This window comes from Antrostomus carolinensis, unplaced genomic scaffold, assembly GCF_000700745.2.
Source record: "Antrostomus carolinensis isolate BGI_N321 unplaced genomic scaffold, ASM70074v2 scaffold17566, whole genome shotgun sequence".
Taxonomy (NCBI): domain Eukaryota; kingdom Metazoa; phylum Chordata; class Aves; order Caprimulgiformes; family Caprimulgidae; genus Antrostomus; species Antrostomus carolinensis.
Genome location: NW_010322698.1, coordinates 12,388 through 30,256, shown reverse-complemented (window position 1 = coordinate 30,256; position 17,869 = coordinate 12,388). Strand labels below are relative to the sequence as shown.

Below are 17,869 nucleotides of genomic sequence, written 5' to 3'. Positions count from 1 at the left end.
GATGATCTCCTGAGGTCCCTTCTAACCCCACTGTTCTGTGATTCTGTGAGACCAGTAAAGGGACACAAATATGATTAAAGGGTTATTGCACCTGTCATATAAGGAGAAGTTGAGAGAGCTGAGACTTTTCAGCTTGGAGAAGTGAAGGCTCAGGGGTATCTTATCAATGTGTACAAATATCTGATGGAGAGAGTAAGGAAGGCAGAGCTGGACTATTCTCAGTGGTGCCCATTGACAGAAGCTCAGCTCCTGGGATTAATTTCCCCACCAATGAGGGATGACAAGGAGCCCACAAACATTGTTTACGTTTCACACATCGACAACCCAACCTAGCAAAGGTAGACCAGGACAGTTTTAGCAACATGTAGAGCTCCATACATGGATTTACATCAGTTTAAATCACCTGTTACAGTTCAAGAGCTGATACAGCTCCCTGTGCAGATCTGATCCCTGCAGTGCAACCTGAGCTGAGGATCACAGCCAAAATCAGCAGTGTAATGACAACCTGTTACCAAGTGGTTTTCAATGCACCTCTTGAAGACTACTGAGCCTTTTGAGAGGTGTGGAGATAGAGCGTGTGAAGCTGGATTAGGGCCATAAGAGTGTTTCCTGGCAGACCTGACGAGTTCAAGAACTGCACCCAGCTAACACAGCTAGACAGGACCTGCTTGGCAAGCTCACACAGTTAGGAATCACTCAGGCTTTTCTCTGGGACAGCTCAGGTACTGAGTCTGGTTGGGATCCAACCACCAACCCCTCTTCTGACCATGTCAACCACCGGGCTCAGTCTAAGAGGCATTCTCAGAGCCACCTTCCCACAGAGCATAGCAGGCAGAAGAAAGGCATCAACCAGTTTCACCAGCAGAAAGCTGATGAGTTAAGCCATGGATTCAGCTCTCCTAAATCACACAGGACTTAGGTGCCAGTCACCAATCCCAGCTGCCTTGTCCTCAGCACCAAGTGGTCTTCACACAGGTCTAAAATCAAGAGGCAACTTGCTTGTCACCTGTGTTACCTACATCCTCAGTTTGCACATCATTACGTGGTTACCTAGAACTCACCCGCAGCTCATGGCTGGTTCCCAGGCAGATGGTACTTGACAGCTACATAACAGGCATGATACAGTCTTGATCCTTTTGACAAGGAATGGCCTCTGCTGTTTCAGTCTCCCCACCTTGAACCCCAAAGCTCAAAAGACAAGTAGATACCTACACCCTTGAGTGCTCAGCACTGCAGGTTAGCAGTGGGCACCTGACTTGGCATGGATTGAATTACACCTGGGAGGTTTTTGACTGTTCCCATCCTTCTGCAATAATCCTAAAGGGAATTTCAATCCTCAGGTAACCAGTAGTGCTTTGGTTTCAGTCTCCCCACCTTGAACCCCAAAGCTCAAAAGACAAGTAGATACCTACACCCTTGAGTGCTCAGCACTGCAGGTTAGCAGTGGGCACCTGACTTGGCATGGATTGAATTACACCTGGGAGGTTTTTGACTGTTCCCATCCTTCTGCAATAATCCTAAAGGGAATTTCAATCCTCAGGTAACCAGTAGTGCTTTGGCTGGTTAAGGTTTTTTTTTTCATCTGACTCCAGCACCCAATCTGGGATCTGATCCAGACCTTTTTAGAAGGTAATTGTTGAAAATTAGGGATTCCCTAAGGCAATTGCTGCAGTAGCAAAACACTCCCCATAGTTGGCTGCAGCTATGATCCAGGTAACCTGTCACATGGCAGTGGAGAACATCACTCCTCTGCCTCTAGTTCACAGAGCAGGCAGCTGGCAAGGGACCTCATTCCCACGTAGGCATCAGCAAACTGGGATCCTGTTACTTATTAACCAGCTCTTTGATAAGCTAAACAAAGCATTGCTTCAAGACATCGATCACAGACCTGCAACCTGATGGCTTTTTTGTGAATCCCCTTGAACATGTCAACAATTTCTTTAAGGCACCAGAATAGGAGAGGGAGATGCTGAATCTGGTATCCTGAAGGAAAGAGCCACCCCACTGCTTGGCAGATGGAGGTAGCACAACCCCACAGGGAATCCTGCGTGCCCCCTATGCTGCATCCCTTTCATAGGGAGCAGAAAAGATGCTGTTTTAAATTACTTGAGGCCAGGTCTGATCATCCCTGAAACATGAGAGATGTGTAGTCTAAAACTTCATCTGATCAGATTCCCTAGGAGGATCTCCCCCCAAAATTACCCAATGCATTTTCCTTCTTTTGAGATGTAAGTATTCATTAGACACTGGAACAGGTTGCCCAAGGAAGTTGTGGATGCCTCCTCACTGGAAGTGTTTAAGGCCAGGCTGGATGAGGCTTTGAGCAATCTGGTCTAGTAGAAGGTGTCCCTGCTGCTGGCAGGGGGGTTGGAACTGGATGATCTTTAAGGTCCCTTCCAACCCAAACCATTCTATGATTCTATGATTCTATGATTTTATCAGTGAGAAAGCAAAGGCAGCCCAAGAAGAAATGAACAGTAAAGGAAAAATATTTTACTACAGTAAAGTGAAGCAGTTTCCCCTGCAAAATTTAATGTAACATGTAGGACTGGTGCTTGTTTGATTAGAGGAAGCCTTGCTAATGCAGCAATGCCAAGCTGACAACCACTAGAAGGTACCCTACTCTTAGGGGGGAAAAAGAAAAATCCCAGTCTCCTGTTAAGAACATCTCCATCAAAAGAGAGGCAGCCTGGGAACAAACACAGTGAGAATAATATTACTCTGGCTCATGTAGATGCTGAGACTGTTTCCACAGAGCTGGAGGAAGCAAAGCCATAAAGCTAGATGGGTTCTGGTTCAACAATTAACCATTCACTCCAGCACTTGGGTGAAGTTGCAGCATTGCTTCTCTAAACTATCACTCTGAAAAGGTCCTAAAATGAATTAAACTGTGGTTTAAATTAGTCTAACAGGTTCCTTAAGTTTGCTAATTTTTTCTCTGACATTTCTCCTATAATTCACTCTCTCAAGACTTTCCTCTCCAGCTTTTTCTCTGCCTTTCACAAAGATTTCACAGCCTGATAAACCTCTCAAATATGCCACACTTCTGATATTCCAGATTCCTTCAGCAAGCCAGGGAGGTCAGGTTAAAAAAAAAAAGGAAGAAAAAATAATCCTTGAATTTCTCAAATAACTGATAAAAAGCAATTAAACAATGGAAAGTCACCAGGTCCTTTGCTCTGGTGTGTTAACAGAATAGTGCCTCTGAAAACTAACTAGAAACAGGAAAACTCAATAGGCTGCTGAACACAACACACTGCAATGTACACTCCCAGCTCAGTGTTTTGAGAGGGAAAGATGCTGAGCTGTCTTGGATAAGGAGGATAACACTGGAGAGGTCAAGCTCAGGTAGACTCAGGGTCTGCTTTGAAGCCTTGTGTCCTTTTAAGTGGTCAATGAGGAGAAAGGATAGAGTTAAAGGAGAGTTATTAAAAAAAAAAAAAAGAAAAACATCTAACACCAACAGCAGGGAGAGGACATTTGGAGAGGCTGTTGGCAACTGACCAAAGACAGAGCAAGAGGAAAGGTGGAGAATTCAAGAGGGAACCTTCTTGACATTTGCTTGGAGCTCACCAAGTGGGAGGGGAAACAAACTAATTAGTAATATCAGGACAGGAGCCATGCTAGCCTATATAAGCTGGTGGGGCATTTTCTTTTTCCCACTCTCTTCACCCTGCTTTCCTTCTGTCCTAGCCAGCAGAGCACCAGCTACCCCTGAACTCGTCAGAGAGGTAAGAGCATTTTCTTCCTTCGTTTTCATGCACAGCATCAGTAAGAGTATTTTCCTCGTTCCTTTTCATGCACAGCATCAAACATGCACCCTGTTACTGACTTACTGGCTTACTTGGATCTTTCTTCTCCCCTAAGACACCTTACAAACAGCATTTGAACAATCTTCCTGAGTGAGAGCAGTAAAGGCTCAAGAGGAACAGAGAGGCTGGGGAATGTCACAAGAATTTCAATTATTGAGAATTTTCTAGCAGGGTGAGGATTTATTAGTACTGCTTAGCCTAGTCGGCTGAACCTTTGAGAAAAAAAGAAAAAAAAAAATGAAAAAAAGAAAACTGGCACTCTTTAACATCTCCTTTTACTGCCTTTCTATTCTGCAAAATGAAAAATGCCCAGATAGTAATAATATACAGTTAATGTGATAGTATCTCTGGATTTCTCTGTCCCCAAGAGACAGATCTCTGAAAATTGAATTGCGAATGGGCTTAATGAATATTTGAATCTGAGGGATGAGCTTTCCTTTGAACTAATGCTTTGAAATGTGTCTTCTATGGGAAAACGTGAACTTTATTTTTAGTGAGGGTCAAGTTCATTATAATCTCTCTGTTCTGAGGAGTGTGCTTGCGTGTGTCCCTACACGTAATTTTTTTACTATACTTACCCAGCTTTACTAAACCCCTGGTAACGTTACACAGGCTATGCTGGAATCAGAGTTACTGAGAATCTGGCCTTTTCCTCCTATTGTACTTGGATGCAGGAATTCCTCTAAAAATATGCTGCACACAGAGTTGGCTGCCCCACACTTCACAGCAACAATTCAGAGAATGCAAGATACAATGACTGTAATTGTGCAGTAGCAGTTCCTTGGACAAACAAATACCACACAGTAATTTAAATCCTTTTGATTTACAGAGTAACCTGAATTTTGTCAGGGAGAGAGGAAAATTCTAGAAAGAAGAGAAAGTACTAGATAATTTTGCTGCATTTTCAGGTAGAAAAGTCCAATACCTAGTAACACAGGCACCAGCTTGGAAATAACTGTTACCTGGGAATATTAAAACAATTAGCCAAGTAAAAGCCTCTGCAAGCACAGAACCACTCGTACCACGCGTAACACATAATGAACGTGTGACCAGGCTTGTCTCCATTTCAGCATGTGTATAAAAAAGTATTTGTGTATAAAAAAAGTATTATTTGTGTATAAAAAAAGTATTTGCAGGCCAGATGTTGCAGAAGTGCAGCACCAGCACGGAGTCTGCTAGGTTGCAGCTTTAACAAGGCATTGCTGAGATGCCGTAGGTATGGCGTGAGGTGGAAGAAGTGTACACAAGTGGAAGAGAAATTGATTTAGGGAGACATGAAGTTGCATAACATCTGTACTTTGCTACAGGACATTTATTAACTCTGAAAAGATGATTAAAAAAACAATAGATTAGCTTCTTGGCCCTGTGATGATTTCATTTTCATGCAAGAGAAACATTTTTTTTTCCCTTTCTGTTCTCACAGGTTCCATTTCATAGCTGATGTAAAAGTATTTAGATACTTTTAGCTGCAAAATTTAACTTCTTGCTTATATGAGCATTCTTAGCCAGGGCAGCATAGAGATATTATTCAACAGCACAAACATATCTAAGCAAGGGGAGGGAACAAACATCTGGAATCACTGGGGAAAAACAGCAGTGTCCCAAATCTAGCTCTCACTTTCCATGGTACACCATGGGAAAATAGATTTAAATCATTCCTCTGCACTTGCAGCAGAGCACAAATCAGTCCCTGCATCACAGGGATGAAAATCACATTCAGCCTCACTCTGTGTGGGTCCTGCTGCTGCTCCTGTATCACACCAGTTACACACCAGCATCAGGAGCCCACACTGCATTTCCTACCAAATGCTTGTCTGGAAGACATCTCCAGAGCATGCATGAGGTCACTTCAAGCTGTGTGCCTGAGAAGAGGACTTACATAGTCTTTAGATCAGAAACTGAGATCAAAATACTTTTTCCCAGATGAATAGAAATAAAGAATAAAAATTTTTTTTAAAAAATCCTGCCCCCCTGCAGAAGCCAAGCAAACTGTTCCAGAAGAATAGTCCTTTCACAATTATTTCAATTTCCCTCCTTCATGCACTAAGGAAAAAAAGCTCACTTTGACTGAAAACGGCATGTTAACATAACTTCAATAGCAGGTCTTCAAAAGACCTGTTTTAGACTGGCCTTCATGCAATCCCATTCAGAACACACATAATTCAGATTGAATTAAAATTCAAACGTCATCTTAAAATTATCTGAGCATCTCTCCATTATTCTGAGATGAAACACTATTTGTCTTCTGTCTTTTCTTAAATAGCTGCTATGGTTTATTCCCTAAAACAAGGTAATATTTTAGCAGATTGTTAATCTGAGCATGTATGGCAGCTACTGCTTATCATAATGTCAAAAATGACTAAAAATGCCCAAAAAATTTTATGCTGGTGCTGGTTTCCCAGTGATTCGCTTCTTCTTTATACTTTCTTTGGACAACTAAGTAGGAGTAGTGCAAGTCCTCTGTGTTCTGCATTTCTGGAGAGACGGGACAAGCCTCACAGCTGTGGTGGCAGATAAAAAAAGTATCACAGGAGGCAGCCCTCACGCGGTGCTGGCATGTGAGTTGGGGTGGCAGTGAAGCCAATGGGGCTGAATCTGCGTCTTCATAGAGTTTTGAAGTCCCCACTTGAAACCAAGGTTGCTCTTAGCCTACCCATCACATACCAGACTGCTCTGCAGGTGATGAAGGTGTTCAATAATTATTTCCTTCTCCTTTAGCATATATAAGCTAATAGGAAAGATGAAACAAAGTTCATGTGAACCCTCTCCAGAGAGACACATCATTTGATAAATAGGGACATAATAAAGGTGAATTTGATCAGTGCTGTGACTGGAAGGTACCCATGATCACCCCCCAATCACTGTGATATTGAATATTCTGGAAGAACAGGTATGCAGACTATTGATGCAACCTTAATCGGGGGTGAAGTTCAAGCCAGGCTGGTGGAAGTGACTCACCTGAATTTTTTGCTGTGCCAAGTGTATCGAACTGACTTCATATCTGCCCATGGAAACCCAAAGCAAAGGAGTTCTCCAGTCTCATATGTGCACAGTGCAGAGCTGCCTTACACAGCTGCCACACCAGCAGCACAGCCCATGCACTGACAAACAGCCTCAACAGCAGATAAAAGGCTTCACAGCTCACAGTGAGTTACAGTATATAATTATTAAGTATCCCAGGGTAAAAATTACCTTGCATAAGAAAGAAACAAAACTCCACTCAGGTTCTCACCACAAGGAGAGTCCTTTCCTGTTCATTCTGGTACTGATTCAGCCCTGAATTCACATTGCTGCATTGGGAAGTATGCACTTCAGTGCATTCCTATGGCAAAGTAACTCAAAGTTTTGATGGATTAGGGCTTCCAACTTGACCTGTTTTCTTTTCCAACATGTGAGTGGGCTGCAAAGTGACTCTAATACTTCACGTGCACCTTACATCCCCCGCTGCAGAACATCTCCAAACTTCTGGGGCGCAAACAGCTCCTCACTCAGCATGCAGGGAAACATATTGGGCATGCTAGCATGGGACACACAACTGCACTCTGCAAATGAAATGCAAATGCAACAGCCCTTGACTTTATGGATTAGCAACAGGGAAAGCCTAAGTTACATAAGGAGGAAGATTTCTTTAAATTGAAAATGTAAATGCACTTTCACCAAATGAAGAGCATTTATCTTGGCTGGAAATTTTGATTTAACTGAAAGTGCATCCAATTCACGTATTCTATTATTTCAGAATAAAATATGAGAAAAGTGAAGGTTAATGAATCAAGGTAATGAATTATAACTGAGCCAGGAAAAAGCCTTCCAGCACTGAGACACTATCACTATCAACACTCTTATCCTTTTCTTCCTCCTCTGGTTAAACTCTTTGTCTTTGTGTCCTACACAAAGTCAGATTCAACGCTCTTCTATACACTGGTCCTGTCTTCAGCATTTTTTCATGTGGAACCTATCCTTGCACTAGCAGGGTCCTTCCAGAAGGCAGAATATGCCTGTTTATTATTTGGGCAAATATTTACTGCTTCCTGAAATGTCACCATCAGCCTTCCAATAACATATAGTACGAAACTGGCCAGGATGTACATTAACCAGCCATCCCCCTATACAGACGCAGAGCTGCTTAACCATGTGTCTGGGTCTGGAAGTGTAATGCCCAGGGGTGAGGTTGCTTTAGCTTAAGTAACCAGCAACTGTAGTTCTGAAGTATAAATTCTCTTCCCCAGCTGCCAAGAAGGTTTTTACTGAAGTTGCAAATAAGTCAAGGACTAACTGCAATACATATGTGTTTGTATCACCCTATTTAGACTATTAACTCCCAACCTAAATTCTTGACTTCTTCCTAAATCTGCTAGTCACCAGTGATACCTGAAGCAGCTCAGTTTCTGTATTCATAGAATCTCAGAATGTTTTGGGTTGGAAGGGACCTTAAAGATCATGCAGTTCCAACCCCCCTGCCAGGAACCCCTTCCACTAGACCAGGTTCAACATTCAACAATGTACCTTGTCTCGTGTTTTCTTTGTCTTGACACTTACCAAGAATTAGTCCTATTCTTCTCCAGGACCAGGGAAAGGTTTGGTTGGTTTTAATTTGTTGACTACATATTGCAAATTGACCCTTAAAAAAATAACAAATTGGCTATAGAGCTTTTTTTTCTTTTTTTTAAATCCAGTGTTTACATTAGGTGTAAGTCTCTGATCCATGTGCCTGAATGAAGCTGTCCAGAGCTTTATGAGGTGTCAAAGGGTATTCCAGCAGTTCCTAATCCAAAGACCATGTCTCCCATAGGGGACCCCATCTCTGCCAGCCCTGTGTGGACGCCCCAAACAACTTATTTAGGCTTAAACATCCTTGTTTGGCCTATAATTCTCCCCTAACTTATTTAAGTCTTGATATAGTGACTGCTAAATTTAATAAGAGTCTTTTCCTTAAGCCCTGAGGGTTTCCTACTACAGGTTCAAAGATATGGTCACTTATCTTGTCTCATGTTGAAGAACAATGGCCAGTGTAGGCCCTAATACCCTACTGGGCAGCTGTCAGAAAGAAGAAAGCAACGTGACTAAGGCAAAATGGAAAGCAAGCACTCTGAATTTGGCCTTTAATCTCTTAAATCAGTGCAAGGCATTTCTAAAGATGGAGCAGCTAAAAGTACAATTCAACAGAGATAAAAAAAAATAATGTATGCATGCATGTGAGTAATGGAGTAGGGCATCATGAGCAACCTTCAAGCTAAGTCCATGCTTATGAAAAAGGTTGAACTGATCCCAATAGGTGATGGTACAGAGACCTATAAACCTAAATTTAAGTACCTGTTTTTGATGGCTGATGGAAAAAATTTAAATAGAAATATGTGTTAAGGAGCAGAGGAAACTTAATCATTGAAGCAGTTTCCTAGATGTGGTGAATCTCTATCAAGTTGAATCTTGAGGTAAACTTCAACTTCTGTGAGGCCAGTGTCCTCTAATGCCATCTTGCTCTTCTTGAAGCCACCCTTTAAATCAAGAGCTGCTTGATTTCTAGAAAACATGGTATAACTGAGCAAGGTGTTAAAACCAGGTAAAATACACAAGGCTCAGTGGTTCTTTGTGGTGTTCCAACTTATGACTACATGAAAGACTGCAAGGACAGCACAGCAGCCCAAGAGCACATGAAGATGTCACAAAGACATGAGAATCATTTGTTCAGAATAAGGATTTTCCTCTTTCTGGCTCCAAAAGAACATGTGGCGAGCAATAATGTATGGTAGAGAGAATAAACAGGGATCAGTAAGAGGCATTGTAATGAATTGTCTTTTTTTTTCCCCTTGAATTTTACCAAAGGTTCCGAACATCAACATGGAAAACAGTGTTGACATCAAGATAGAAACCAAGGGGGAAAGAAAACCAGTAAAGCAGAACCCACTGAGCAAAGCTGGGAAGAGAATCTGCAGAGCTGTTGGGTACATCACTGGAGACATGAAGGAATTTGGAGCCTGGCTAAGAGGTAAAGCTACTTCATCATGACTAATTAGGGAATTCCAAAGAAGAACTACATCAAAGGAGTAATAACTAACTTCTCAGTAATGCAATTCAAGTTAGAGGAGTACAGAAACTGCCTCTGCCCTGATTTATTTCAGTTTTGCAAGGAAAAAAAATCAGCTTTGTGTAGAGATCCACACACTGCTTAAATCTTGAGGATGACTGAGATGACATTTACCTCCCAACATGCCAAGTACAAAGTTAATTTAGTCCCACAGAACATAGACCAAGATGGTTATTTTGTGCTTTGCCATTCTTCATAACAATCCCTGTCCTTTCAGCTGAGCGGTTTCTGTCAAGCCTAATGCCACTATGAAGTTAAATTACACATAGGTGGGTGTGTTTGGTGCCCAGAATAAATCAGCAATGGGATACACATATGATTTGCCATCTGATGCACGGACATCATAAATTAGCTGGTTCATATGAACCCAGTCCAGGGTATTTTATAACATGGGATTCTGGCAAACCACACTGTTCATCTCGACTTTCCAGCTGCAAGACTTCAGTGTAGTCTACAATAAATCTCAGTCAGGTTTTACAGTCTTGTTGATTCATTGCTTCAGTCATGCTGCCAAGTTCCACTGCCAAAACTCTTCCTGAGTTTCAAAAAACCGTTCTGAATCAGTATCATCTACATATTTTGGAGGAAGTTTTTTTTAATTTAATTTGATCTCTTCCAGATAAACCTCTCATGATCCAGTTTATTGACTGGGTGCTGCGGGGGATATCCCAAGTCATGTTTGTCAACAATCCCCTCAGTGGACTTATCATAGTTGCTGGTTTCCTGGTGCAGAACCCATGGTGGACACTCACAGGCTGTTTAGGAACAGTTGTCTCAACTTTAACAGCACTTATTCTGGGTCAGGACAGGTAAGTCCATCCTTTTCTCCTTCAAAACCAGACTGTCACTTCAGTGCTAACTTATGTCTTAAACAAGCAACGTGGATGAAATGCATGTACGTAGCCTTCAGTGTCTATTGTCCTGGCTTTGGCGGGGATAGAGCTAATTTTCTTCTTAGTCACTGGAAGAGCACTGTGTTTTAGAATTAGTATGGGATTAGGTATGAAAAGACTGTTGATAACATACTTAAGTTTTCATCTGTTCTTAAGAAATCAAGGACTTTCCAACTTCCCACATTATGCTAGTCTGCTGATGTGCAAGAAAAACTTGTACAAGCTGGGTAGGAGCATAGCAAGAGCAAGGGACCCAAATTGGCCAGTGGGACATTCCATATCATACAACATTATATTCAGTATATAGTGAGGGTTGGCCAGGATAGCTGTCTTTCTCTTTCAGGATTGTGGTTTTGGGATTTTATCTCCTCCAAGATTTTTAACTGGGAATGTGCAAAGCATTGCTGGTGAGTGGTGAGCAATTGCAGTGCATCACTCATTTGTATATTCCATTATTACTATTATTATCTTTATTATTATAATTATTATTTTAATTTTGTTTTATTTCACTTATTAAATTATTTTAATCTCAACCATTAGTCTTCTTACCTTTACCCCTCCACTTTTCTCCCCTGTTGACTGGGGTGGGGGGGAGTGAGCAAGCAGCTGTGTGGTGTTTGGCTGCTGGCCAGATTAAACAACAACAGCTACATATCTGGTCTGTTATGACAAGACAGATCTTCCTACCAGCTGCATCTGGTGCAAAAGAACACAGGACATAACTGCAAAAGGGATAATTGCTGAGAAGACATGCCACTCAAGTATGTGAAACTGAAGTTTGGTGGCAGGTCATCATCACACAAAGTCACAACTGCATGGGGAGGGAGGGGATAATGTGAGCAAAGCTTCCACAGGGGAGAAGATTTCAAGATAGTTGTTTCCTTCACACAGATCAGCCATAGCAGCAGGCCTGCATGGCTATAACGGGGTCTTGGTGGGATTGCTCATGGCCGTCTTCTCTGCTGAGGGAAACTACCACTGGTGGTTTCTACTGCCAGTAGCACTGGTGTCCATGACGTGGTAAGTCGGATGGCTCCTCTGCTTCTTATTCCAACCCCAGTGTCCTCACGCTGAGACTGTTATATTTTTATGCGCTATGCAAACTGCAATGGAAATGAAACACAATTGGCACACATGTACTATTAAATCTGTACCATTTTTTGCATTTTTAAATGTTTAATGTAATTCAGAAACAAATAAAATACCCACATAATCAAAATAAACCCAGTAGGGAAAAGGAAAATTGATGGCTGATCATGTGTAATTCAGTGCCCAAAATGTTTGCCATATTGCTGTGATGAGTCAATTCATTTTTTTTCCAAGAGGAACATTATTTTCAACACTCCCTATCACCATCAACCACAAGTGTTTCATCTATTTAAGCCACCATATAAAAATGTCATGAAAATTTACTTTTCCAGGCATAGAAGCTGTTCAGTGGTCCCAAGACAGGATGGTTGTTGCTAATGAAAACAAATAACTAATAATATTTTACTCATATACATGCACCATAATCTGCTAGTTATTTGGACAGCAAAAATTTTGAAATCTGGTCTTTGGTCCCCAAATATCTGGTTGGTGATTGATAAAACCACACACATCATCTGTCTGCCTGAATTTCATGTAGTGTTGTGCTCACTTTACTAAGCACAGCTTTGATGTTAGCCTTTACTTCTGATCCATAAGCTTGAACAAGGACACACAGCCACCTTCACAGCTCACTCAGACTTGTCACGGATGTCCTAGATTCAGGCTACAAGTATGAAAAAAAAAAGGTAAACACTGAGACTGAGCTGGGGAATAACTCCATTAAATCACACCAGTGGAGGATCTTATCTCTTTCATGGTCACCAAATTCACCACATACCATATTGCACAACATGACAGGAATCTGTACATTGCTAACTGCATGGTGAAGGGTAGGAAATTTACCAAGTCAGCCTAGCATAGCTCTAATTTTATCAGAAAGACTGAGGAAATTAAACAGCTTAATTAATTTCCTGTAGGTTTTTGGGTTTGGTTTTTTGTTTGGTTGGTTTTTTTTCCTAGCTGACAAGCTCCTAGTGAGACCATTTTGTTCTTCTTTCAGCCCTGTTTTCACCAGTGCTTTAGGCTCAGTCCTCTGTAAGTGGGATCTGCCTGTTTTCACCTTGCCTTTCAACATGGCCTTGACCCTCTATCTGGCTGCATCAGGACCACATAACCTCTTCTTCCCTACAACTGTTATTCATCCTGCAACAGCAACACCAAACATCACCTGGACAGATGCTGAAATGCCAATGGTAGGAAGTTTTAAGTAGAACAACCTTCTCCATTTATAAAGAAAACCACTATAGAATCATACTGTCTTCCTTTATGTTACTGCATTATGGCTATCACCCAAAACTTAAAGGTTTACTCAAGGAACTGACATTTTTGATAGCTTGAAAATAAGAATCTTCTTGTTATCTTTTATTTGGAGTGGGATCTAAATGTATATGTTATGATCTTCAAAGAGAGTCTAGAATCTAATTATCCCCTACTGTGCATAAACTGATCAGCACCCCATTTTAATTTTAGTTTTCAATGTGCTGTGTTTTTAAAATTGCATCTTTCTGATGAGAAATGAGCAAGCAGATATTACTGTGGAAGAATGGTTACAAACTTGGGTGCAGGCACATGTTCACACATTTTTAGTTGATATTCAAGTGGGACCTTTCCAAACAAACATTTTATTCTCCTACATAGCACTGTAATAGCTTTTCCCTAAGGCTCAGCATACTATTTTGAGGGGTTCTCAGGGAGTAATTAAGAAAAGGAAGTTAATTGACACTAAATAGCAATCCACACAAGTGACATTTCTCAAAGAATGTTTATCGTAGTACATAATTTTATGGGAACCATAAATGGACTGTTCCACATTGAAGAACACAATATTTTGAGGAAAAGTGTCTCAAAACCAACTCTAAGCTGTGGTCGAGTTGGACTTTCCCATAAAACCAGAAACTCTCTTTCATATTCCCAGTGAATCCCAAGCAAGTTTAAGGTATATAAGTAGATCAGGGATACAGCCTTACTTGCGTGAAGTCCTGTAATTCTGGCCAAGCCATTATTGGCCATTTCACTTTTGTATCTGCCCAACCTGAAGCAAACATCTTCTCAAAGGTATCATCTACCTGAGCACTTCCATTTCCTAAATTCACTGTCATGGTCCATAATAGCCAAGTCAGCAGCAGCTCTAAAGACAATGAGCAAACGTTTTCACAAAAGATATTTAACCTTTAACATTAGAGTATAAACCTGGCAGAGGAGCACATGGCTAAGGAACAAGGCATGACTCATTTTCATTGAAGGGGAAACCCTGTGGAAATGCCCTGCTGTCTCCTGAGGAGTGTCCACATTTTCCACTTACAGTCCAGAAGAAGAAACTGCATCCAACAAATGCTGAAAATGAACTTGCCCAAGAAAAATAGGATTTAAAAATAAAAAAAAAGAAAGAAAGAAAGAAAGAAATTACACAGCTGATAACAAATTGTCTTCTTTTTTTTTTTTTAAAAATTTCTGCAGCTCCTGCAATCCATTCCAGTTGGGGTGGGTCAGGTTTATGGCTGCGATAACCCCTGGACTGGGGGAATTTTCCTGATTGCTTTATTTATCTCTTCTCCACTCATTTGTCTGCATGCAGCGATTGGATCAGCAGTGGGGATGCTGGCAGGTAAGGATTTGATTTGTGTCACAGATTTATATAAAAGCATGGAGAATAAAAGAGGAACCACAATGAGTGGAGTACTTACAGTCACAAATGTTTCTTCCATTGGAGAATGAGTGCTTGAAAAAAAAATGTATATATACACTTCTGTTTTAAGAATTCTTTTGATTGACTTTTCCATTCTCTTACCTCATTTTATGATGATGAAAATCTTCAAAAGTAAGAAGTGTCTTTTTGACTTAAAAGAATTTTTGTCATTAAATACTTCATTTCTGGATATATTGTGACGGGTTTAGGAGCAGCTTAATAACAGTCATAGTCATCAGGCTGAATATGCAGGCCTCAGGGATGCATTTAAGGTTCACACACATGCTTGTTCACTCATATATCTTCTGTTGAAATTGCATGGATAAATTCAGCTCAGCAGCATCAGGGAAATTCTGTCGTGATTACATTAGATTAAATGAAAGCCATTAAAGTGGCTTTAGTCTTAGATCGTAGCAACACAACCACAAATAAGAACTCCATATATGTATATGGGCTAGAGTCCTTAAAAAGCTGTATTCATGCCATTTTTCAGCTGCTTTTATCTTTTTGGCCATGGAATGACATATCTTTGATTTATTTTCCAGCACTGAGCTTAGCAACACCTTTTAGCAAAATCTACTCCGGCTTGTGGGGCTACAACAGCTCCCTCTCATGTATTGCAATCGGAGGCATGTTCTACGCTTTCACCTGGCAGACACATTTTCTGGCAATTGCCTGTGGTATGTACCCTACGGATTTTCACTACTGCCATGTTTCCTTTTGAAGTGAGACAAGATGCATTTATACTAGAGGAGGGTCTGAAGCCAGATGGCTACCTCTAGACGAGAATATGGTCTTAGGTAAGATGGAAGAATGACTGAGCTGTATGTTGGAGCCATTGCTCTAACATACTCTGTCAAAATACAAGCAGCACTTTCACTTTCAGCCAAGAGTTGTGTTCAAAATGACATGCAATCAGTGGACATCGATTAACTAAGGTATTTGAAATTACATGCTTATTTTTGAGGCATTAATTGTGTTTGTTCAACATTGCTGGATGAATCATATTTTTTTTTCCAATCATAAATAATAGCTCAAATTCCTTCTTTGGAGAAGGACATATCTAAACTTTGAGAAAACTGGAGCTCAAGATCAGTCTGTAACTGTAGTTAGACAGTACATTGTCCCCAGTCTATTGTAATGGATACCAAAGGCTTGAGCTGGGCAACACAGAATGATTGAAGAATTATTTATAAGGCAATTCTATATGAATTTCAATATTACAGTGAGCTGGGAGTGAAACTATTGCTCATTCCGTGCTCATATAAAAATGATTTAGCTTTGTATTTCATTGACCCACCTTCTAGCCCTAGAGGCAGGAGAGATGGGGTGGAAGGGTTATTTTCTTATTTAACCCCATCCATCAAGCTACATACTTTCCACGTTAGTGCATTTTTCAAAAGTCTCTGTTTCCATAGTCACATTTTTCATCATTCTAGTTCTTTTTGTGCTTTGCCTTTCGCATGAGCTCCAGGTTGGAGGGGACACAGGGTAAAGGAAAGAGCTTTAAGAAGGGACTGTCCAGGCATGGTCATAAACATTGATTGAGCTACCCAAGGCAATGTGAGAGATGTTTGTCTTTTCTGGTCTCCTCCATGAGCTACTGAACTCACCAGAAACTACCTTTCTTTTTCATAGCACTCTTCAGTGCCTACCTGGGAGCAACAGTGACTAACTTGTTGTCTGTGGTAAGTAGTGTACTAGCTAAGGTCTTTTTTTCAAAGGCAGATTGGAACACTATATATTTTCATAGCTTGTGAGGCAAAACATCAAGACCCAGAGAACAATTCATCCAAAGGCAGAACTGCTCTGGGAAAGAGGACACAGTTTGCCCAGGAGGTTGGTGTGGTTCCCACTGAAACAATCATCAACACTCTTCATCCTTGGAGCTTGTGTGAACTTCCATAGCACAGCCCTCAACATCTCTGAGATAATTATATGTCTATATTTTATGCCTGAAGTGATTGAGAAAAGGGCCCTCTGCAAGTGTAAAGAAACCTCAAATTGGGTTTAATTGCTTTGCCCAAGTGCCAAAAGGCAGTCAGAACAACAGCCCAGGGAAAAGCTGAATGCTCCTGGTATCTACTCCTGTCTCATCCCCATCCACTCCTATCTCATCTCTATCCAAGACCACTGCAGATGCACAAAGAGAAGGTAGCCTTCCACCAGAGCTGGTAGATGTTGCAGGTTAATGTACAATGTCAAGATCTCATAAAGAAATCCTGACTCCCCAGGCAGATACTCCATGCAAAATCAAGTCAAGACATCCTTGAGAAAGCTTGTTCCAAGCTGCCTCATTCTGAGTTTTGTTCAAGGCTGCTAGATCAGATGAAAGAAAGACACATTTAATAGGTGGTTTGTATTTTTCTTTGCAGTTTGGGGTGCCATCAGGAACCTGGTCTTTTTGCCTGTCTGCACTGACCTTCCTGTTAATAACCACAAACAACTCTGCCATCTACAAGCTGCCACTCTCCAAAGTCACCTATCCAGAAGCCAACCGAGCTTATTACCTGAAGATGAAAAAACATCAGAGGTCTTGCTGTGAGGTATAAAGACCCAAGAAGAAAGATACTTCACAGATTTTAAGGCGACAACGCAAGATGTTTCCCGAAAAAACCCATGATTTGTGCGCTACAAAGTCAAAAGGCAAAAAAAAATTGCCACCTTCTGAGTGGAGAGACTTTTTCTGCCACATTCATTTGCTTTATCTTATTACATAGGACTGTGCTCTGCTGGAAGGCCTTTTCCCAAGACCAATCTGTAATTATTTAAAAGCATGAAAATATGCCTGAAAAGACACTTGAATTTTAAGCAGTGGGGATTTGACTTAGAAGTTAAAAAGAAAAATCTGTTTGTGAAATCCAAGCCACAGTCACTAGACATAAAGCAACAAAGAGCAGAGCATCTCTCAGCCTGTGACAGGACTCCTAATTAATGGCTAAAACCAGCTTACAACAGCAATAGGGTACATCTTAGAGAGCTTCATAGTAGCAGAGAAGTGGAATAAAGAGTACTCTTTGCTAAATAGAAAATAGGTGGTAAAGAATTCTACCTGGAGGATCTCTCAAGTCTGGTGGAGAGAGATGTGCATTAGCAATCATCACACACAAGAGGGACACAGATAAATTGCAGGCAGCGTTGCTAATGCTCGCAACACTTGGGGTAAAAATCACAATAACGTCAAGGAGGAGGGGGTCTAACAACCCCAGGTGTTGGATGCTTTAGTTTGCACTAGGCTACCTAACTTTTCATGGAAAAAAAGTTTCAGGCCTACCCAGTTGCAGAGAAAAGTCTACAAACCTAAGGC

The 17,869-nt window shown here is 41.1% G+C and overlaps 1 protein-coding gene across 1 annotated transcript; it reads left to right on the top strand.

Annotated features, from left to right (window-relative positions):
* The first annotated feature begins 9,647 nt into the window (after positions 1-9,647).
* On the top strand, positions 9,648-17,147 carry LOC104526791 (urea transporter 2). Its single transcript, XM_010170341.1, has 8 exons — positions 9,648-9,795; positions 10,514-10,703; positions 11,679-11,807; positions 12,877-13,069; positions 14,334-14,481; positions 15,108-15,242; positions 16,201-16,250; positions 16,938-17,147. Exons 1-8 carry the CDS (start codon positions 9,648-9,650, stop codon positions 17,112-17,114), a joined length of 1,170 nt encoding a protein of 389 aa, XP_010168643.1. The 3' UTR covers positions 17,115-17,147.
* The last annotated feature ends 722 nt before the right edge of the window (positions 17,148-17,869 follow it).